Source organism: Erinaceus europaeus, chromosome 5 (genome assembly GCF_950295315.1).
Source record: "Erinaceus europaeus chromosome 5, mEriEur2.1, whole genome shotgun sequence".
Taxonomy (NCBI): Eukaryota; Metazoa; Chordata; class Mammalia; order Eulipotyphla; family Erinaceidae; genus Erinaceus; species Erinaceus europaeus.
This window is the reverse complement of record NC_080166.1, coordinates 41,079,391-41,097,338: the sequence shown is the minus strand read 5'-3', so window position 1 is coordinate 41,097,338 and position 17,948 is coordinate 41,079,391. Positions and strand designations below refer to the sequence as shown.

Here is a 17,948-nt window from a genome sequence, read left to right as displayed (position 1 = left end):
AAAAAAAATTTTATATTTATTTTACCTTTTGTTGCCCTTGTTTTTCATTGTTGTTGTAGTTATTGTTGTTGTTATTGATGTCATTGTTGTTGGCTAGGACAGAGAGAAATGGAGAGAGGAGGGGAAGACAAAAAGGGAGAGAGAAAGACAGACACTTATAGACCTACTTCACCGCTTTTGAAGCGACCCCCCTGCAGGTGGGGAGCCGGGGGCTCAAACCGGGATCCTTCTGCCAGTCCTTGCCCTTTGTGCCATTTGCGCTTAACCCACTGTGCTACCGCTCGACTCCCTTTCTCCAGTTTTTGTAGTCCTTTTTTTATTTGAATAGATTAGACTTTTTTCCAGTTGTTAAATCCAAACTGATTTGTTGTATCCAAACTTGTATTGGGTTTATGGGATCTGGCCTCAAGTTAGGGAAGGAATAGACCTAGGGTTTAAATGGTATCGAAGTTAGCCTTAAGTTTTACTGCATTTTACTTGTTTGATGATTATAATAGAGGTTGTTATAGGGGACAGTAATTGTCCTTGCACCAGAGTAAAAGACTTGGGTGGGAGGAAGGGTTTTGGTCTTGGAATATGATGACAGAAGGGGACCTAATGGTGGTTGAATAGTTATGTGGAAAACTGGGAGGGACCGGGTGGTGGTGCAGCTGGTTGGGCACATGTGTTTTAATGCTCAAGGACCCAGGTTCAAGCCCCTGGTCCCTACCTGCATGGGAGAAAGCTTTGTGAATGGTGAAGCAGTGTGGCAAGTGTCTATCTCTTTCACTTCTGTCACCTCCTGCCTTCTCAGTATCTGGATGTCTTTATCTAATAAATAAATAAAGATAATTTAAAAAAACCTGGGAGGGAGTCGGGCTGTAGCGCAGCGGGTTAAGCACAGGTGGCGCAAAGCACAAGGACTGGCATAAGGATCCCGGTTCGAGCCCTGGCTCCCCACCTGCAGGGGAGTCGCTTCACAGGCGGTGAAGCAGGTCTGCAGGTGTCTCTCTTTCTCTCCCCCTCTCTGTCTTCCCCTCCTCTCTCCATTTCTCTCTGTCCTATCCAACAACGACAACAACAATAATAACTACAACAATAAAACAACAAGGGCAACAAAAGGGAATAAATAAATAAAATAAATATAAAAAAAAAAACAAAAAAAAACCTGGGAAATGTTATGCATGTACAAACAATTGTATTTTACTGTCAACTGTAAATCATTAATCCCCGAATTAAAAAAAAGAATAAAAAATATAATTGCCCTTAAGTTGATACATATACTTTTGCCAGTATATCTCTTGGCCAGTTGTATACAGTATTTCTTCTAAAGATTATCAAGGGGTGACATAAATCTTGTTGATGTCAGATTAGGGGATATCTCTTACTTTCCTTTGTATAGTTAATTGAGTAGATAGTGATTCAGAATAAAGTAGGGGGGAGGGGGACCATCTAGGTTTAAGAAGTAAATATGTGATTAGATACTTTATGGTGTCTTTAGGCCTTTCTACTTGCTTGCTGAGCTTATTGAGTCTAAGTCTAACCACAGCAGACTATTGAGCACTTTTACTTTGAGGTATATAGTTTCCCCTAAATTGTGGATACATGTTCACATGTACGCTGTTCCTTAGGGAATACGCCATTTGAAATGATAATCTCATGTGTTATGGAAGGCCTCACCAGATTATTGGAGTTGGAAGGTTGACATCTCATACAGTCAGAAGTGAAACATGGCATGGTGACACTGGCTGCATTGATTTAGTTGAAGTCAGCAGAGTCAGTATCACAGGGTAGGGAATCAAGAAGAGAAGCATCAAGAAATATAAGCAAAGGCAGGGGTAGATAGCATAATGTTTATGCAAAAAAACTCATGACTGAGGCTCCAAAGTCCCAAGTTCAATTCCCTGCACCACTATAAGCCAGAACTAAGCAGTGCTCTGGTAAACAAAGAAGCAAACAAAAAGAAATATAAGCAAAGTCCCAGAGTTTCCAGGACTGGGAGAAACACGGATTTTAAAGAGAATGGGCAAGGTTCCTTGTTGTCTTAGGAGTTTAAGAAGGCAATAGATAATTATTATAGACAAGTTATTTGGGAATATGGTTTACTTTCAAAATTTCATGGTTAGGATTTTCTGTATCATACATGACATCACCATGATTTTATGTAACTTAATGCTGCTTCAAGTATCTATATCTCAGATATTGACAGAACCAGTTGATTCTGATCTACCTGGTCTAAGATAGTAGGTAGTATGGTATTTAAAAAAAAATTATCTTTAGAAATGCTTTAAGAATTTAAGCCCAGTATCAGAATTTAATCAGTTTACAAATATGAAACATAAAGTGCTTAGACTAAAGGAATATATACTCAGAACTGAAATCTATGCATTCAAAGAACTCGGGACAGTCAACCTATTTCCCCCTGTCATACTGAATAAATAGTGATTTATAAGTTAATAAGAGTAGAGTTTAACACCAAAAAGTCTACCACCAAAGGTCTGTGTCCCTACCACTAACCCCCTACAGTCAATCTGAAAATATATCCTCCCAACCCAGAGTCTCTTACTTTGGTGCAACATTATTAATTAATTATTTTTTTAAAACCAGGGCACTGTTCAGCTCTGACATGTGGTGGTGTAGGGGGTTGAATCTGACTTCACAGCCTCAGGCATGCAAGTCTTTTGCACAACCATTATGCTGTATCCCCATCCCCACTTATTTATTTATTTTAATTAAAAAATTTTTTAGTTTTTTTTTTCCTCTTTTTTTATTTCTTTATTGGGGAATTAATGTTTTACAATCGACAGTAAATACAATAGTTTTTAGTTATGTACATGCTCAGTTTTCATATATAACAATACAGTTTTCCATATAACAATACAACCCCCACTAGGTTCTCTGTCATCCTTTTTGAATCTGTATTCTCCCCTCTACCCACCCTAGAGTCTTTTACTTTGGTGCAATATGCCAATTCCCATTATTCTTTTTTTTTTTTTTTTAATTTAAGAAAGGATTAATTAACAAAACCATAGGGTAGAAGGGGTACAATTCCATACAATTCCCACCACCCAATCTCCATTTCCCACCCCCTCCCCTGATAGCTTTCCCATTCTCTATCCCTCTGGGAGCATGGACCCGGGGTCATTGTGGGTTGCAGAAGGTAGAAGGTCTGGCTTCTGTAATTGCTTCCCCGCTGAACATGGGCGTTGACTGGTCGGTCCATACTCCCAGTCTGCCTCTCTCTTTCCCTAGTAGGGTGGGTCTCTGGGGAAGCGGAGCTCCAGGACACATTGGTGGGGTCTTCAGTCTAGGGAAGCCTGGCCGGCATCCTGATGACATCTGGAACCTGGTGACTGAAAAGAGAGTTAACATACGAAGCCAAACAAATTGTTGAGCAATCATGGACCCAAAGCTTGGAATAGTGGAGAGGAAATGTTAGGGGGGTACTCACTGCAAACTCTAGTGAACTTCTGCTTTCAGGCATATATTTTGCAGTAGTTTACGGATACGTGTGAACATATGTTCTCTCTCACAGAAACTGGTATATATCTAGGTTTTGGGACTTTATTAGAAAGTGAACCACCTGAGATGAAATTAGAGTATACTATGAAAGGAAAGGTCTCACCCGAGTAATGAAGTTGAAGGGTTGTCATTCCACACGTGAAGTCTCTGGACACAGTCTGAAGTGAAGCATGTTGAGGTGGTAATCATTGTGTTGGTTAGGTTGTGATTGGCAGATGCAATATTATTTGATATGGATTGGGAGAGGCATATGGGAAAGTGGGCCCTATCCAAGGGTTCCAGGACTGGGGGAAGTAGAGGCTCTATAGTGGAGATGTGAGGTTCCTGCTGTCTTAGGGTTCTAAAAGACAATGGATAGTTAATGTTATCATCACATTATTTGGTAATTGGGTTAACTTTTATCAGAGCACTGCTCAGCTCTGGTTTATCGTGATGCCGGAGGATTGAATTTAGAACTTTGGAACCTCAAGCACAAGAGTCTCTTTGCATAACCATTATGCTATCTATCTACCCCCATTTGTTTATTTTATTTTATTTTATTTTGTTTTATTTTATATTTATTTTCCCTTTTGTTGCCCTTGTAGTTTTTTATTGTTGTTGTAGTTATTGTTGTTATTGATGTTGTCGTTCTTAGGACAGATAGAAATGGAGAGTGGAGGGGAAGACAGAGAGGAGGAGAGAAAAATAGACACCTGCAGACCTGCTTCACCACCTGTGAAGCGACTCTTCTCGAACCGGGATCCTTACACCGGTTGTTGTGCTTTGCCCCATGTGCGCTTAACCCGCCGTACTACCGCCTGACTCCCCATTTGTTTATTTTTATGATAGAGAATAAAGAGAAAAAGTGCATAAGAGAGGTCAAAGCAGTGCTCATCTCTAGCATATGTAGTGCTGAGGATTGAAATGGGGCTTCAGGTTTGCAAATCCTATGCTCAATTGCTGAGTCATCTCTCTGGTTTGTGGTTTTCAGTTTGTTAAATATATTTATGGGGGCAGGGTTGTGGTGCATCTGATTGAGTGCACATGTTATAATGCGTAAAGACCCTGATTCCAACCTTCAGTTCTACCTGTAGGAAGAAAGCTTCATGAGTGGTATCTCTCTCTGTGTGTGTGTGTGTGTGTATGTGTGTGTGTGTGTGTGTGTGTGTGTGTGTGTGTGTGTGTGTATGGCTCCCTCTTGATTTTTGGCTGTCTCTATCAAATAAATAAAGATAATAAAATAAAACAAACAGAAAAAAATAAATTATTTGTGTAAACATTCCCCAAAGAATATCTGGATGGAGGGAGGTTGGGTTGTGGTACAGCCAATTGAGTGTGCATATTACCAACCATACAGACCCAGTTCAAACCTCCCGGTCCCTACCTGCAGGGGGATGCTTCACGAGTGTTGAAGCAGTACTGCAGGTGTCTCTCTTTTTCTCTTCCTATCTCCCCTCTCTTGTCTTATTAAATAAAAGAAAGGATAAAGTATCAAAATAATAAAGACTATATGGATGTAATAGTTTCCTTTTCTCAGAAAGGTCTTCATAGCCATCCTGATCCAGGGCAAACACTATTTTCATTTGAATGTTCATAGATTACACCAGTTTTAGAATATTTGATTCGTGGAATCATTCAATAACTCTTTCATGTCTGATTTCTTTTATTCATCATGCTTTGAGATTACTGTATATTGTTGTTTTTGTATCCATAGTTCCTTTTAATTTAAAGAAATGTAGTTTAATCCTTTTTATTGTACACTGATGTTCTATGATGTCTCTTACTATAGTGAGTAGATTTTTTTCTCCTGCTAATGAACAAATCTGGTTACTTTAAATCTTATAAAAAATTGGAATTTATTAACCTTTTTTGCTTTAGAAAGTTAAAGGTTCTTTCTCCTTTTTTTTTTTTAAACAGAGGAAAAGCGCCCTTTTGACTTCGACTTTTTTGCTCATTTGCTTCAAAAAGTTCTTGCTGAAGAAGAGAAAAGAAAACAAAAATCTGTTAAAAGCCAAAATTTACAGGAGAAAAAACCTTCTAAACCACGGAAAAATGTAAAAGGTATTTATTTAAAAGAAAAGGTAGTATTTTACTTAGTAGCAGAATTGCAATGTTGTTCTTCAAGTCTTTGTACATTCTTATGTAGTTGAGATCATCAGGACATCCTTTTGGAGGGAAGTTGTTTGATACATATCCAGAGGAGTTGAGGAAAGGGTGGAAATAGAGACCAGCAGTGCTGCTTCATTATTCATGACAGTTCCCCACTGCACTTGGGGGCCTGGGACTTGAACTTGAGTTGTTGGGCATGGTATGTGTGCCTTGATTGGTATGCCATTGCCTAGCCCCTAGAGCATCACTCTGACATAGGTGGTGCTTGGGATTGAATTTGAACTTAATTCATGCTTGTGTGTACAATGCTTTATACACTGCACCACCTCCTGTGCTACCTACATTTGTTTGTTAGCATAAAAGTAAAATCATACTACATATATGTATATACACGTTTTCTTCAGCTTGATTAAGATTTTTATTTTTAGAATGCCAGGAGATATATCATCTGACTGTAATATGAGAGCAGTATGCAAATGGGAATTTTCATGTGAAGTGGTGTCTTTTCTTTCTCTGTGCCACCCCCCCCATCTTCTCAATGGATAAAAGAATAAAAGTCCACCAATACCATGGTGGAATCATACAGGCACAGAGCTCTAAAGGTCTAAATAAATATTTATTCTTTTGTTTTTATTTACAGTATGTTCAGAGCATAACTCCATCATATATGTGTTGCTAGGGACTGAACCCAACCCCTAACACATCAAGATGTACTCTAATGCTGAGCTGTCTAGGCCTGCCCCCCCCTTCCCCCCGCACCTGCAACTTGATATATTTTTGAAATGATATATTTTTGAAACCTTTCACATTGCTACATGTATGTTCACTTCATTATTTTTATGTTGATTTTTATGCTACTAGTTATTCATTTTTTACTTGATATTTTAGGTTCTTTTTTGGCTCTTGCTGAGATGTGCTTCAAATTTTATATTTACCATTATTTTCCTGTAGGTTATTTACATATTTGCAACCATTTCTTTTATTTTCAGCTAAGAAAGTTGCCACTGAAGCAGTCAATGATGACTCAGATGAGTCTGTGAGCAGTAAAATCCCAGACATGAGCCAGTCTCAGAAGGATGCACAGTCTGTTGAAGAACACTCTCCGACTTTATCAGAGCAAGATTCAGAACAGATTGCATCAGAGCCAAACTTAAACCAAAACAAAAGGAGAAAGAAGAATCAGAATGAAGTTGGTGAACTGGAAGTTAGAAATCATTCAGAAAGTGCCACTGTTCAGCCAGATCCTTCCCAAGGAGAAATGCAGAAAAGTAAGATTCGTACATATTTTCACAGTCTCTGTGTTACTTGAGAGGATGTGTAGTAGTATAGTTTATGACTGACATGATTTCCTTCTAGATAATAGCAGGTCATAATGGTGGTAAGTTCTGTTTTCATTATACTGTGTTAAATATTTTTACTTTTTAAATTATCATTTTAAATATTTATTTATTCCCTTTTGTTGCCCTTGTTTTATTGTTGTAGTTATTATTATTGTTGTTAGTGATGTCATTGTTGGCTACGACAGAGAGAAACGGAGAGAGATGGGGAAGATGGGGGGAGAGAAAGATAGACATTTGCAGACCTGCTTTACTGCTTGTGAAGCGACTCCCCATGGTCTGGGAGGTGGCGCAGTGGATAGGGCATTGGATTTTATTTATTTATTTATTTATTTTTATTTATTTAATAAAGGAGACATTAACAAAAAAAAAAAAAAAACAACCAAAAAACCGTAGGATGCTTACAACTCCACACAATTCCCACCACCCGATCTCCATATCCCATCCCCTCCCCTGATAGCTTTCCCATTCTCTATCCCTTTGGGAGTATGGACCCAGTATCGTTGTGGGATGCAGAAGGTGGAAGGTCTGGCTTCTGTAATTGCTTCCTCGCTGAACATGGGTGTTGACTGGTTGGTCCATACTTCCAGTCTGCCTCTCTCTTTCCCTAGTAGGGTGGGTCTCTGGGGAAGTGGGACTCCATGACTCATTGGTGGGGTCTTCAGACCAGGGAAGTCTATTCGGCATCATGCTGGCATCTGGAACCTGGTGGCTGAAAAGAGAGTTAACATGTAAAGCCAAACAAATTGTTGACCAATCATGGACCTAAGGGCTGGAATAGTGCAGATGAAGTGTTTGCGGGGGGGGGGGGGGTACTCACTGCAAACTCTTGTATACTTCTGCTTTCAGGTATATATTTTGCCCTGGTTTATGGACACGTGTGAACATATCCTCTATCTCAGGGGACGTGGTCTATATCTAGGTTTGGGGACTTTATTAGGAAGTGGACCACCTGGAATGGAATTAAACTGTGAAAGGAAAGGTCCCACCTGAGTGAGGAAGCTGAAGGGTTGTCATTCCACATGTGAAGTCTCTGGACACAGTCTGAAGTGAAGCATGCTGGGTGGCACTCGTTGCGGTTTTTTTTTTTTAAAGCATTTTTTTTTAAAATTATCTTTATTGGATAGAAACAGTCAGAAATTGAGAGGGAAGGAGGAGATAGACAGACACCTGCAGCCCTGCTTCACCACTCGCAAAGCTTTCCCCCTGCAGGTGTGGACCAGGGACTTGAACCCGGGTGCTTTCGCACTATAACATGTTGTTCAACCAGGTGCGCCACCATCCAGCCCCAGGGCATTGGATTCTTAAGCATGAGGTCCTGAGGTCAATCCTAAGTAGCACATGTGAACCAGAGTGGTTTGATTATGTATATCCTTCTGTCTTCATGACTAAATAAATAAAATCTTTTAAAAAGAAAAAAAAAGTGACTCCTGGGAGTCGGGTATAGCTCAGCGGGTTGAGTGTGCGTGGCACAAAGCCCAAGGACAGGTTAGAAGTGTCCCGGTTCAAGCTCCAGGCTCCCCACCTGCAGGGGAGTAGCTTCATAAGCTGTCAAGCAGGTCTGCAGGTGTCTATCTTTGTCTCTCCCTCCCTGTCTCCCCCTCTCTGTCTTCCCCTCCTCTTTCCATTTCTCTGTCCTATCCAACAATGACAGCAATAAAAATAACAACAACAATAAAACAATGGCAACAGAAGGGAATAAATAAATATTAAAAAAAAAAGTGACTCCCCTGAAGATGGGGAGCCAGGGTCTTGCGGTTTGCACCACCTGCGCTTAACCTGCTGCACTACCACCTAACTCCCAATATTTTTAATTTTAACATAAAAATTATTTTATGTGTAAAAAAAATGTGTGAGGGACAGCCCTTAAAGTGAGTGGGAAGATGTTTTCCTGAAGTTTGTTTTGAGGATGCAGTCATTAATAATGATTAGAAAGTGCATGCTTATAGTTTATATTGCTTGTGCCTGTAGTGCCATGTTTTTTTTTTTTAATATTCCTTTTTGTTGCCCTTGTTGTTTTATTGTTGTAGTTATTATTGATGTCATTGTTGTTGGATAGGAGAGAGAGAAATAGAGAGAGGAGGGGAAGACAGACAGGGGGAGAGAACGATAGACACCTGCAGACTTGCTTCACCCCCCATGAAGTGACTCCCCTGCAGGTGGGGAGCCAGGTGCTCGAACCGGGATCCTTATGCCGGTCCCCGCACTTTGCCCTACTTGCGCTTAACCCGCTGAGCTACCGCCCGACTCCCAGTGACATGTTTTCATGGTGTTCTGCAGGCTTACTCTGAGGACCCATAATAAGTTAATTATTTTTATTTTATTTTAATAAATTTCTTATTGTTTAAAAGTTATTTATTATTGGGTAGAGACAGAGAAATTGAAAGGGGAGGAAGATAAAGAGGGAGAGAGACAGACATTTGCAGCCCTCATCACAACTCGTGAAGCTTCCCCTCTGAAGGGGCCAGGGGCTCGAACTCAGGTCCTTAACACACTGTAATGTGAGTCCTTAACCAGATGGTCCACCACCTGGCCCCAAGTTATTTTATTTTTTCAATTTTTATTTATTTATTTATTTATTTATTTATTTATTTATTTATTAATTATTGGATAGAGACAAACTGAGAGGGGAGGGGTGATAGAGAGGGAGAGAGACAGATACCTACCCCGTACTTCACCACTCGTGAAGCTTTCCCCCTACAGGTGGGGATCGGGAGCTTGAGCCTGAGTCCTTGTGCACTATAAAGTGCACACTTAACCAGGTGCGCCACCACCTGGTTCTAGTTGTTTATTTTTATAAAAATAGCTACTGGAGTATATTTTCCTCATTGGTTTTTTTTTCTTCAAACTCCTTCAGACTGTGTACATATTAAAACTTACAAGATGTACTACAATGGCTAAGTGTTTAGGAAGATCTCATCTTCCTTAAAGAATTCATATGTAAAATAGAGTTCATACATAGATTAAATTTTTATTTCTTTTTTTAATCTGATACAGAGAAGAATTGGAGAGAGAAGGAGAGGGAGAGAGACAATAGAGCACTGCTTAGCTGTAGCTTGTGGTGGTGCTGGGGATTGAACCAGAGGCCTTGGAGCATGATGGAAAAAGACTTTTTCCTAACTGTTGTGCTACCTGTCAAGCCCTGCTTTCAGCTTACATAAAGCTTAGCTGTAGTTTAAGCAAATAGTACAATATGGAGAGGAAACAAGTAACAGACAAGGATAACGCTTCTCTCTTTTTTTAAAAAAATTAAAAAAAAATCTTTATTTACTGGATAGGGACAGCCAGAAATTGAGAGGGTAGGGGGAGATAGAGAGGGAGAGAGACAGAGAGACACCTGCAGCTCTGCTTCATCACTTGTGAAGTTTCCTCTTGCATGTGGGGGCCAGGAGCTCAAACCTGGGCCCTTGCGCATTGTAATGTGCGCCCAACCAGGTGTACCACCACCCGGCCAGCGCTAGGATAACTTTTTTTTTTTTAAGTTTTTAATTATAAAATGGAAATATTGACAAGACCATAGGATAAGAGGGGCACAATTCCACACAATTCCTGCCACCAGAACACCATATCCCATCTCATCCCTGATAGCTTTCCTATTCTTTAACCCTCTGGGAGTATGAACCCGGGATCAGTATGGGGTGCAGAAGGTGGAAGGTCTGGCTTCTGCAGTTGCTTCCCCACTGAACATGAGTGTTGACAGGTTAATCCATACGCTCAGCCTGTCTCTCTCCTTACTGAGACAGGGATCTGGGGAGATGGAGCTTAGGGACACATTGGTGGGGTCATTTGCCCTGGGAAGTCCAGTTGGCATCATGGTAGCATCTGGAAACTCGTGGTTGAAAAAGAGTTAAGATAGAAAGTAGAGCAAATTGTTGACTAATCATGAACCTCAAGGCAAGAATATTGTGGATGGAGATTTGGGGTCTCTATTTTGGAAAAAGCTAGTAGGTCTATTTTAGCTGTATTCCAAGGGGCCCATGACCCAACTAGTTTTTGCCTGCGCCTGGCATCCAGTATGCAGGTGACCTAAGCTTTTGTCTGGGGAGATGATGTCATGGCTGGAAAAAGGACCAGAAAGCTTGATCATCAGGGAAGAGAGTAGTTCCCAAATATGGGAAAAGTATATAAATATTTTAACTGTAAACCCCATCAATCTGATCTGGGGCCCATAGTCAGCACAGGAGCTTGTGTAACCTCTGCATCCCTGTAGGTCTGAGCTCACATTCCATGGTCATGGCTAGGAACATTCCAGGCTGAGCCAATTTCAAGACCCATCATCCTTAGGTGATAGGCAGAATATGCTATTCAACCTCCCTTCAGAGAATGGAACATTCCCTACAATTGTTGATTCACATTGAGGGCCAGGTCCAATAAGGGTCCACAGAAGTGTCTATTATGTTGTTCTTATTGGACCAGTGACAGTGTTGAGAGGGATCTCAGGATAAGTTTTCTATAGTACATAAATTTACATAATTTAATTTCAATTTCACCAATCTGATTTTAATAAATGAGTCCTGATGGATAGCACAATATCACTTACACATTTTTTTTTTCTTTTAAGATTTTGTTTTCATGAGATGGATAGCAGAGCATTGCTCAGCTGTGACATAGGCTGTTGGGAATGGAACCTCTGACTTTGGTGGCCTCAGGCATGAATGTTGGTTGCTTTAATTCTGGCCCTTCTCTTTGACCTTGTGTGCATATGTGTAGTGCTGCAACCTTCCTTGCACATGGGTAATCCCACCACCTTTAGGTCAAGCTTTTCTTTTTCTTTTTCATTTTTTTCTCAGTGTGAGAGAGCAAGACACCATGGCATTGCAACTTCTCTGATGTCCTGGTATAACTCTGTGGTATTAGGGCTCAAACCTGGGTTGTACATGGCACATGCCCTACTATGTGTGTGAGCTATCTGCTCATCCATATTATATTTTTTTGTTGTTTGTGATTGAATAATCTAGTAACTAAATATTGGGCTATAAGATTCCAGTTCTTTTACTTGCCTAAACATAAACTTGGACACAAATTTAAAATCTTTGAACTTTAGTTCCTATTCTTTATGATGTGGTTACTATTAGTTAATGGAATTGTTTTCATATTGATTTATTTATTTATTGCCTCTAGGGTTATCTCTGGGGCTTAGTGCCTGCACTATGAATCCACTGTTCCTGGAGTCCACCCTTCCCCTTTTGTTGCCCTTGTTGAATTATTTTGATTTTTAAATGGGATAATTCATCTGATGAACTTAGAGGAGTTGTCACTTAGGACGTGCTGAATGAATGATAGCTTCTACTGTGTTGTTGACTGTGACACTTTGAAGACTGGAGAATAGTCCACTTTTGATTTCCTGAAGACATGCAAAACAGTAAACTGAAGTAATTTCCATTTATACATAGTAAAGGGATGATGATACAGATTGCTAGGAAAATTTGGGCTGACCTTCAAAACACTAACAGTTTTAAGCTGCTCATATTTTCATTAATGCTCTGAAGTTAAGGTCTATGCCTTGCATTTAGGAATATCATCCACCAGTGGATTACTCATGTAGGAGAACATATTGTTACATATAAATTCTTTGTAAAATTGAAATAGGTGTTTTCATCATTGTTTAGATTAACACATATCTTGTGTTTATAGATAATTGTGAATCTTTAAGACCTGAGGTAAATGAGGTTGAAGATAATAAGCAGAAGGAACTTCCTTGCATTCAGGACACAGATGACATTGTGGATTTATTCCCAAGTGAGAAAACTGAGAAAAGAACTGACCGTATACTTTCAGCAAGGTATTTTCTTTATCTTTATGAACTTTGTGTCTCTTTTTTAAAATATTATTTATTTATTTACTATTGAGTAGAGACAGAGAAATTGAGAGGAGAGGGGAAGACATCACAGCAGCAATCCTTCATCTACTGTTGTGAGATGCCATATTGGTAGGTTTGAACCTGGGTCATGTGTACGGTAAAGCAGGCACACTGTTCAAGTGAGCTATTACGCCAGTCTAACTTGATGTATGAACACAACACTGAAGCTTTCTCTGTTGTGGTGAGGTCCAGACTCACAACCAAGTGGTTGCTCACATGGCAAAGCAGTGTGTTATTCAAGTGAACCATTTTGTTGGCCCTGTAGACATACTAATTTTTTCTTATAAGTTGTTGCAAGAAGAATCTTAAGAAAGTAAAAATATCTGCCTATTTCCTAGTATGCAGCATCATCTTTGGAAATTGTTAGTTTTGTATATTGAACAATTTTCTTTAAAAGATTATTTGGAGAGAAATATTGTCACTGTGACATGTGGTGCAGGGGATCAATTTTGGGATCTCATGCTTGAGGGTCTAACACTTACTGTGCATCTACTTGGACACTGAAAAAACTTTTAATAATCTGTCAGCAACTTTCCTGTAGAAATATATTCCCCTCAGAATTGTTAAAAAGCAAAGATTTAATTCTAGTATCAAAATAATATGTATTGCTAGGCATTCTTTCCCTCTGATATGTTTTCTTTCTGTAGCAGTCATCAAGATGTCCTATCAGTAGGTGATGAAACTTTGGAGTCAAGCCCTTCAGATCTACTTTCATCAGAAGTTGAAATCACAACATTGTGTGAGGTGACCAATGCTAAGAGTATTTCTAACAAAGAAAGTAATGTAGACATGAACATCAAAATCCTGTAAGTATTGCACACATGTTTTATTAATATTTTTTTGTGTGTGATTTTACTAATGACAAAATATTGTTCCTTTAAGAGTTAGAAAAGGCAGCTGGAGACAATGGGATATGTAGTCAGTTGTATTGTGATCTGAATGTGATACCAGAATTTTTCACATTTTTAGTGCAATTGGGACCTCATACATATAGGATTTTACCTTTCCAGACTTTTTCAGTCAGAGAGAGAGAGGAAGATATGGATAGGGGTTGCACACACACAGAGACTGCAGTGCTAGAGCTTCCTTTGGTTCTATTCTGCTTTTCATGTGGTGTCAGGGTTCTTCTAATTTGGGCCATGTGGTTGATTCTGCTTAATGAGGTATCTCTCCAGTCCCTCCCTTTGTATTTTAATATAGATATAGAAAAGTTATTTTAAAATATCTGTTATGAAATATTGATGAATTAAAAAATTCTAATTGGTATAGTTTCTTTTTTAATTTTTTATTTATTTATTGGATAGAGACAGCCAGAAATCAAGAGGGGACGGGTGAGAGAGAGGGAGAGAGACAGAGAGATGCTTGCAACACTGCTTCACCATTCACAAAGTTTTCCCCTTTAATAATATCTTTTTTTAAAAATAGAATAAATGTGCCACAAGAATGTTCCTTTGAAGAAATAATTCTAAATTTTTGACATTTTGTGATTTTGATAAAAACTGAGAAAATGCTACTTATAGGAAGTATAAATTGATTTCTCAGTGTAAGAAAATACCTGTCTCCATTACAAACATACGGTGTTAACAAACTTTTAGAATTTTGTTTGTCTTGGGAGTCTATTAAATAATATCTAAATGGGAGTCGGGCAGTAGCGCAGCGGGTTAAACGCATGTGGTGCAATGCGCAAGGACTGCCATAAGGATCCCGGTTCAAGCCCCCGCTCCCCACCTGTAGAGGAGTCGCTTCACAGGCAGTGAAGCAGGTCTGCAGGTGTCTGTCTTTCTCTCCCCCTCTCTGTCTTCCCCTCCTGTCTCCATTTCTCTCTGTCCTATCCAACAACGACAACATCAACAACAATAATAACTATAACAACAATGGAAACAAGGGCAACAAAAAGGAAATCAATAAATATAAAAAAATAATTATCTCAGATACCTTCACTCTGTTCTTTCTCTTTTGACCTCATATATAGTTTTTTCATATTTTTACTTAAGTGTCTTATTTAAAATTTTGTAACTTAAAGGAAAGTCCGAAGAATTTAATAATGAGGGGGTTGGGTAGTAGCGTAGTGGGTTAAGTGCACATGGCGCCAAGCGCAAAGAACCCGTGTAAGAATTCTGGTATGAGCCCCCAACTCCCCACCTCCAGGGGATTCGCTTCACAAGTGATGAAGCAGGTCTGCAGGTATCTTATCTTTCTCTCCCCTTCTCTGTCTTCCCCTCCCCTCTCCATTTCTCTCTGTCCTATCCAAAAATGATGACATCACTAACAACATAAATAACTACAACAACAATAAAACAAGAGCAACATTAAAGGAAAAAAAAAGAAAATTAAAAAAAAATTAACAGTAAACACCTGCATTTATTTTTCCTTAGAATCCCCTTCTCTGATTATTTTGTTTATTTAAAAAATATTTAGTTGTTAATAAAGAGGGAGGGAAAACAAGAGATAGAGAAAATTAGAGCACCACTCTCCATGCGATGCTAGGGACTGAATTTAGGACTTCATGCTTGAGATCCCACGACTGTATCAACTGCGCAACTGACCTCCTGGGCTTCTACAATTCTTTGATCTAATATGATTTTCATTTTATTCTTTTTAATGAGTAATCCAAGTTAAGTATTGCTTTACTATTTATAAATTATTTTTGTCTGTTTTCTATTTTTGAGGTATTGGGAAATTGAACCTAGGCTTCACCACTGAGCTATTTGTTTGGTCCCCAACAAAAAGCTTTACATTTTTATTTTGTCATATTCCTCAAAATATTTTTCTTCTTTCATGGATTCTTAAGTTTCTGTTAATTTTTAGAAAGATGTAACACCATGTCAAGGTTTTGAGTGACTTGAGCCAGGCTGGTAAAACAGCTCACTTTGATGGTGTGCCTGATTTGCTATGCAGGCAACCACTGGAGGAAGCTTTGATGCTGTGGTGTCTCTTCTACCCTCTCCTTACATTTCTTTCTCTGCTTTAAAATGTTGACTCTGAGCAGTGATGACCAAAACAAACAAACAAAAACAAACAAGAACAAAAACAAACATTAAAACATGAAAAAAATGTATCCATGTTTTCTTCAATTTTATTTCAGCCCTTGGTCCATTTGGGATAAACCGTAAAGTGTAGGACATTAAGCTTATTTTACTTTCCTCCCTGGTGATAGCAGTTTTCCTGTCACTATTTAATTTAGTACTTAAACATATTAAATTGTATCTCATCTTCACTACTTTGAACTTCTAACTTTCCTGTATATGGGAATCATTTATATATTGTGTCATCTCAGTTTTTTTTAATAAAAAAATCTTTTCATTTATTTATAATTGGACAGAAACAAATTGAGAGGGGAGGGGGGAGATAGAAAAAGACAGAGGCACCGGTATCCCTGCTTCACCACTTGTGAAACTTTCCCTCTGCAGGTTCTTGAACCTGGGTTCTTTTCTTTTTTCTTTTATTTATTACTATTGTGTAACCAAAGCACTGCTCAGCTCTGGCTTATGGTGGTGCAGGGGGTTGGACCTGGGACAATGGAGCTTCAAGCGTCAAAGTCTTTGTGCATAATGATTATGCTATCTACCTCTGCCCCTAACCTGGGTTCTTTGACAATATGAAGTGTATGCTTGACCAGGCGCACCACTGTTTGCCCCCCACCATCAGCTTTTTTTTTTTTTTTTAACTTTTTAAAAAATATTTATCCCCTTTTGTTGCCCTTGTTGTTTTACTGTTGTTGTTATTATTGATGTTGTTGGATAGGACAGAGAGAAATGGAGAGAGGAGGGGAAGACGGTGGGGGGGGGGAGATAGACACCTGCAGACCTGCTTCACCGCCTGTGAAGCGACTCCCCTACTGGTGGGGAGCTGGGGGCTTGAACTAGGATCCTTAGGCTGGTTCTTGCGCTACCACCCGACCCCCCCCCCTTTAACTTTTTAAAAAATATTCCCTTTTGTTGCCCTTTTTTTTTTTTTTAATTGTTGTAGTTATTGTCTTTGTGGTTGGATAGGACAGAGAGAAATGGAGAGAGGAGGGGAAGGCGGGGCAGGGGGGCAGAGAAAGACACCTACAGTCCTTCACTGCTTGTGAAGTGACTCCCCTGCAGGTGGGGAGCCCGGGGCTTGAACTGGGATCCTTATGCCGGTCCTTGTGCTTCGCGCCACCTGCACTTACCCGCTGTGCTCCTACCCAAATCTCCCCATAGTTTTCTATTGTGTTACATTTACCTGTATTTTCACTGTCTCAGTTACTTATTGATGTTCAGTAATGCATTTTAGCATGCACAGAATAGACTGGTCATTATCTGTTTCTCTTTTTCAGTTTTCTAATTTTATTGAAAATAAGCTTAAAAGATTTTCCTAATACTGAATTATTTTTTTTAAAGAATTTAAAATATTTTAAACATGCCTGCATGTTAATGTGATTTCAATAATGTTGATTTTTTTTAGGGAAACTAATCAAATAGAAAATGTTAAACCAGCACTGAGAGGACGACGTCAGAGACTTAAGCCCAATTTATCAAGGGCAGGTGGGAAGAAATTAGTTCTTACACAAGATCAAGCAGATGCAGAGAGCAAGAGTTTACATCCAGAAACTGCGCTTGAAAAGGTATGGAGTGAAGAGACATTAAAGAATTATTATAAAACAATTTTCCAGGGCTGGCAAGATAGCTCATTTGCATAATTTGCTTGCATTGTCATGCACAAGACCCAGTTTCTCAACGCCTCGTCCCAAGCACACTGAAGGGAGCTTCAATGTTCAATGTGTCTTTCTCTCTATCTCTGTCTCTATCTGAAAACGTTGGCTTACAGCTGTGAGTTCCCAGTGACTACAAAAGGGGGAAGAAGTCTATATGGTTGGGAGTAAAGATGTTAATTTGTTCAATAAATAACATTACAAAGTAATGTTAAACTTGTAATTACAAAGTAACATTCAAACAAACCCAAGAAATTATACATTAATGATAATTGGATGTTTGTGTCTCCTATTTATGCTGTTTCTTTAGAACATTAGAATGTATCATGTATATACTCACTAGGTGACATGATTTACATATTTAAACTTTTATTCAAGATATTATTTAAATCATATATATGTAAGATTATGCCCATAATTCTTTTATCTAAACAGAGACAACCACAATTCCTCTGCTCTTTATAAGCTTTACTTGGCTGTCTAT

The 17,948-nt window shown here is 39.1% G+C and overlaps 1 protein-coding gene across 5 annotated transcripts in view; it reads left to right on the top strand.

The window, feature by feature from the left end:
* Window positions 1-17,948, top strand: part of BDP1 (B double prime 1, subunit of RNA polymerase III transcription initiation factor IIIB) — a 124,857-nt gene that overhangs the window by 35,401 nt on the left and 71,508 nt on the right. For 3 of the 5 annotated variants that reach the window (XM_060191228.1, XM_060191232.1, XM_060191231.1), the window contains 5 exons: window positions 5,398-5,541; window positions 6,579-6,857; window positions 12,561-12,708; window positions 13,434-13,592; window positions 17,218-17,377. In XM_060191228.1, the coding sequence (XP_060047211.1) occupies window positions 5,398-5,541; window positions 6,579-6,857; window positions 12,561-12,708; window positions 13,434-13,592; window positions 17,218-17,377 (890 nt within the window). The remainder of the gene's footprint in view (window positions 1-5,397; window positions 5,542-6,578; window positions 6,858-12,560; window positions 12,709-13,433; window positions 13,593-17,217; window positions 17,378-17,948) is intronic. The other 2 variants (XM_060191229.1, XM_060191230.1) reach the window with 2 other exon arrangements.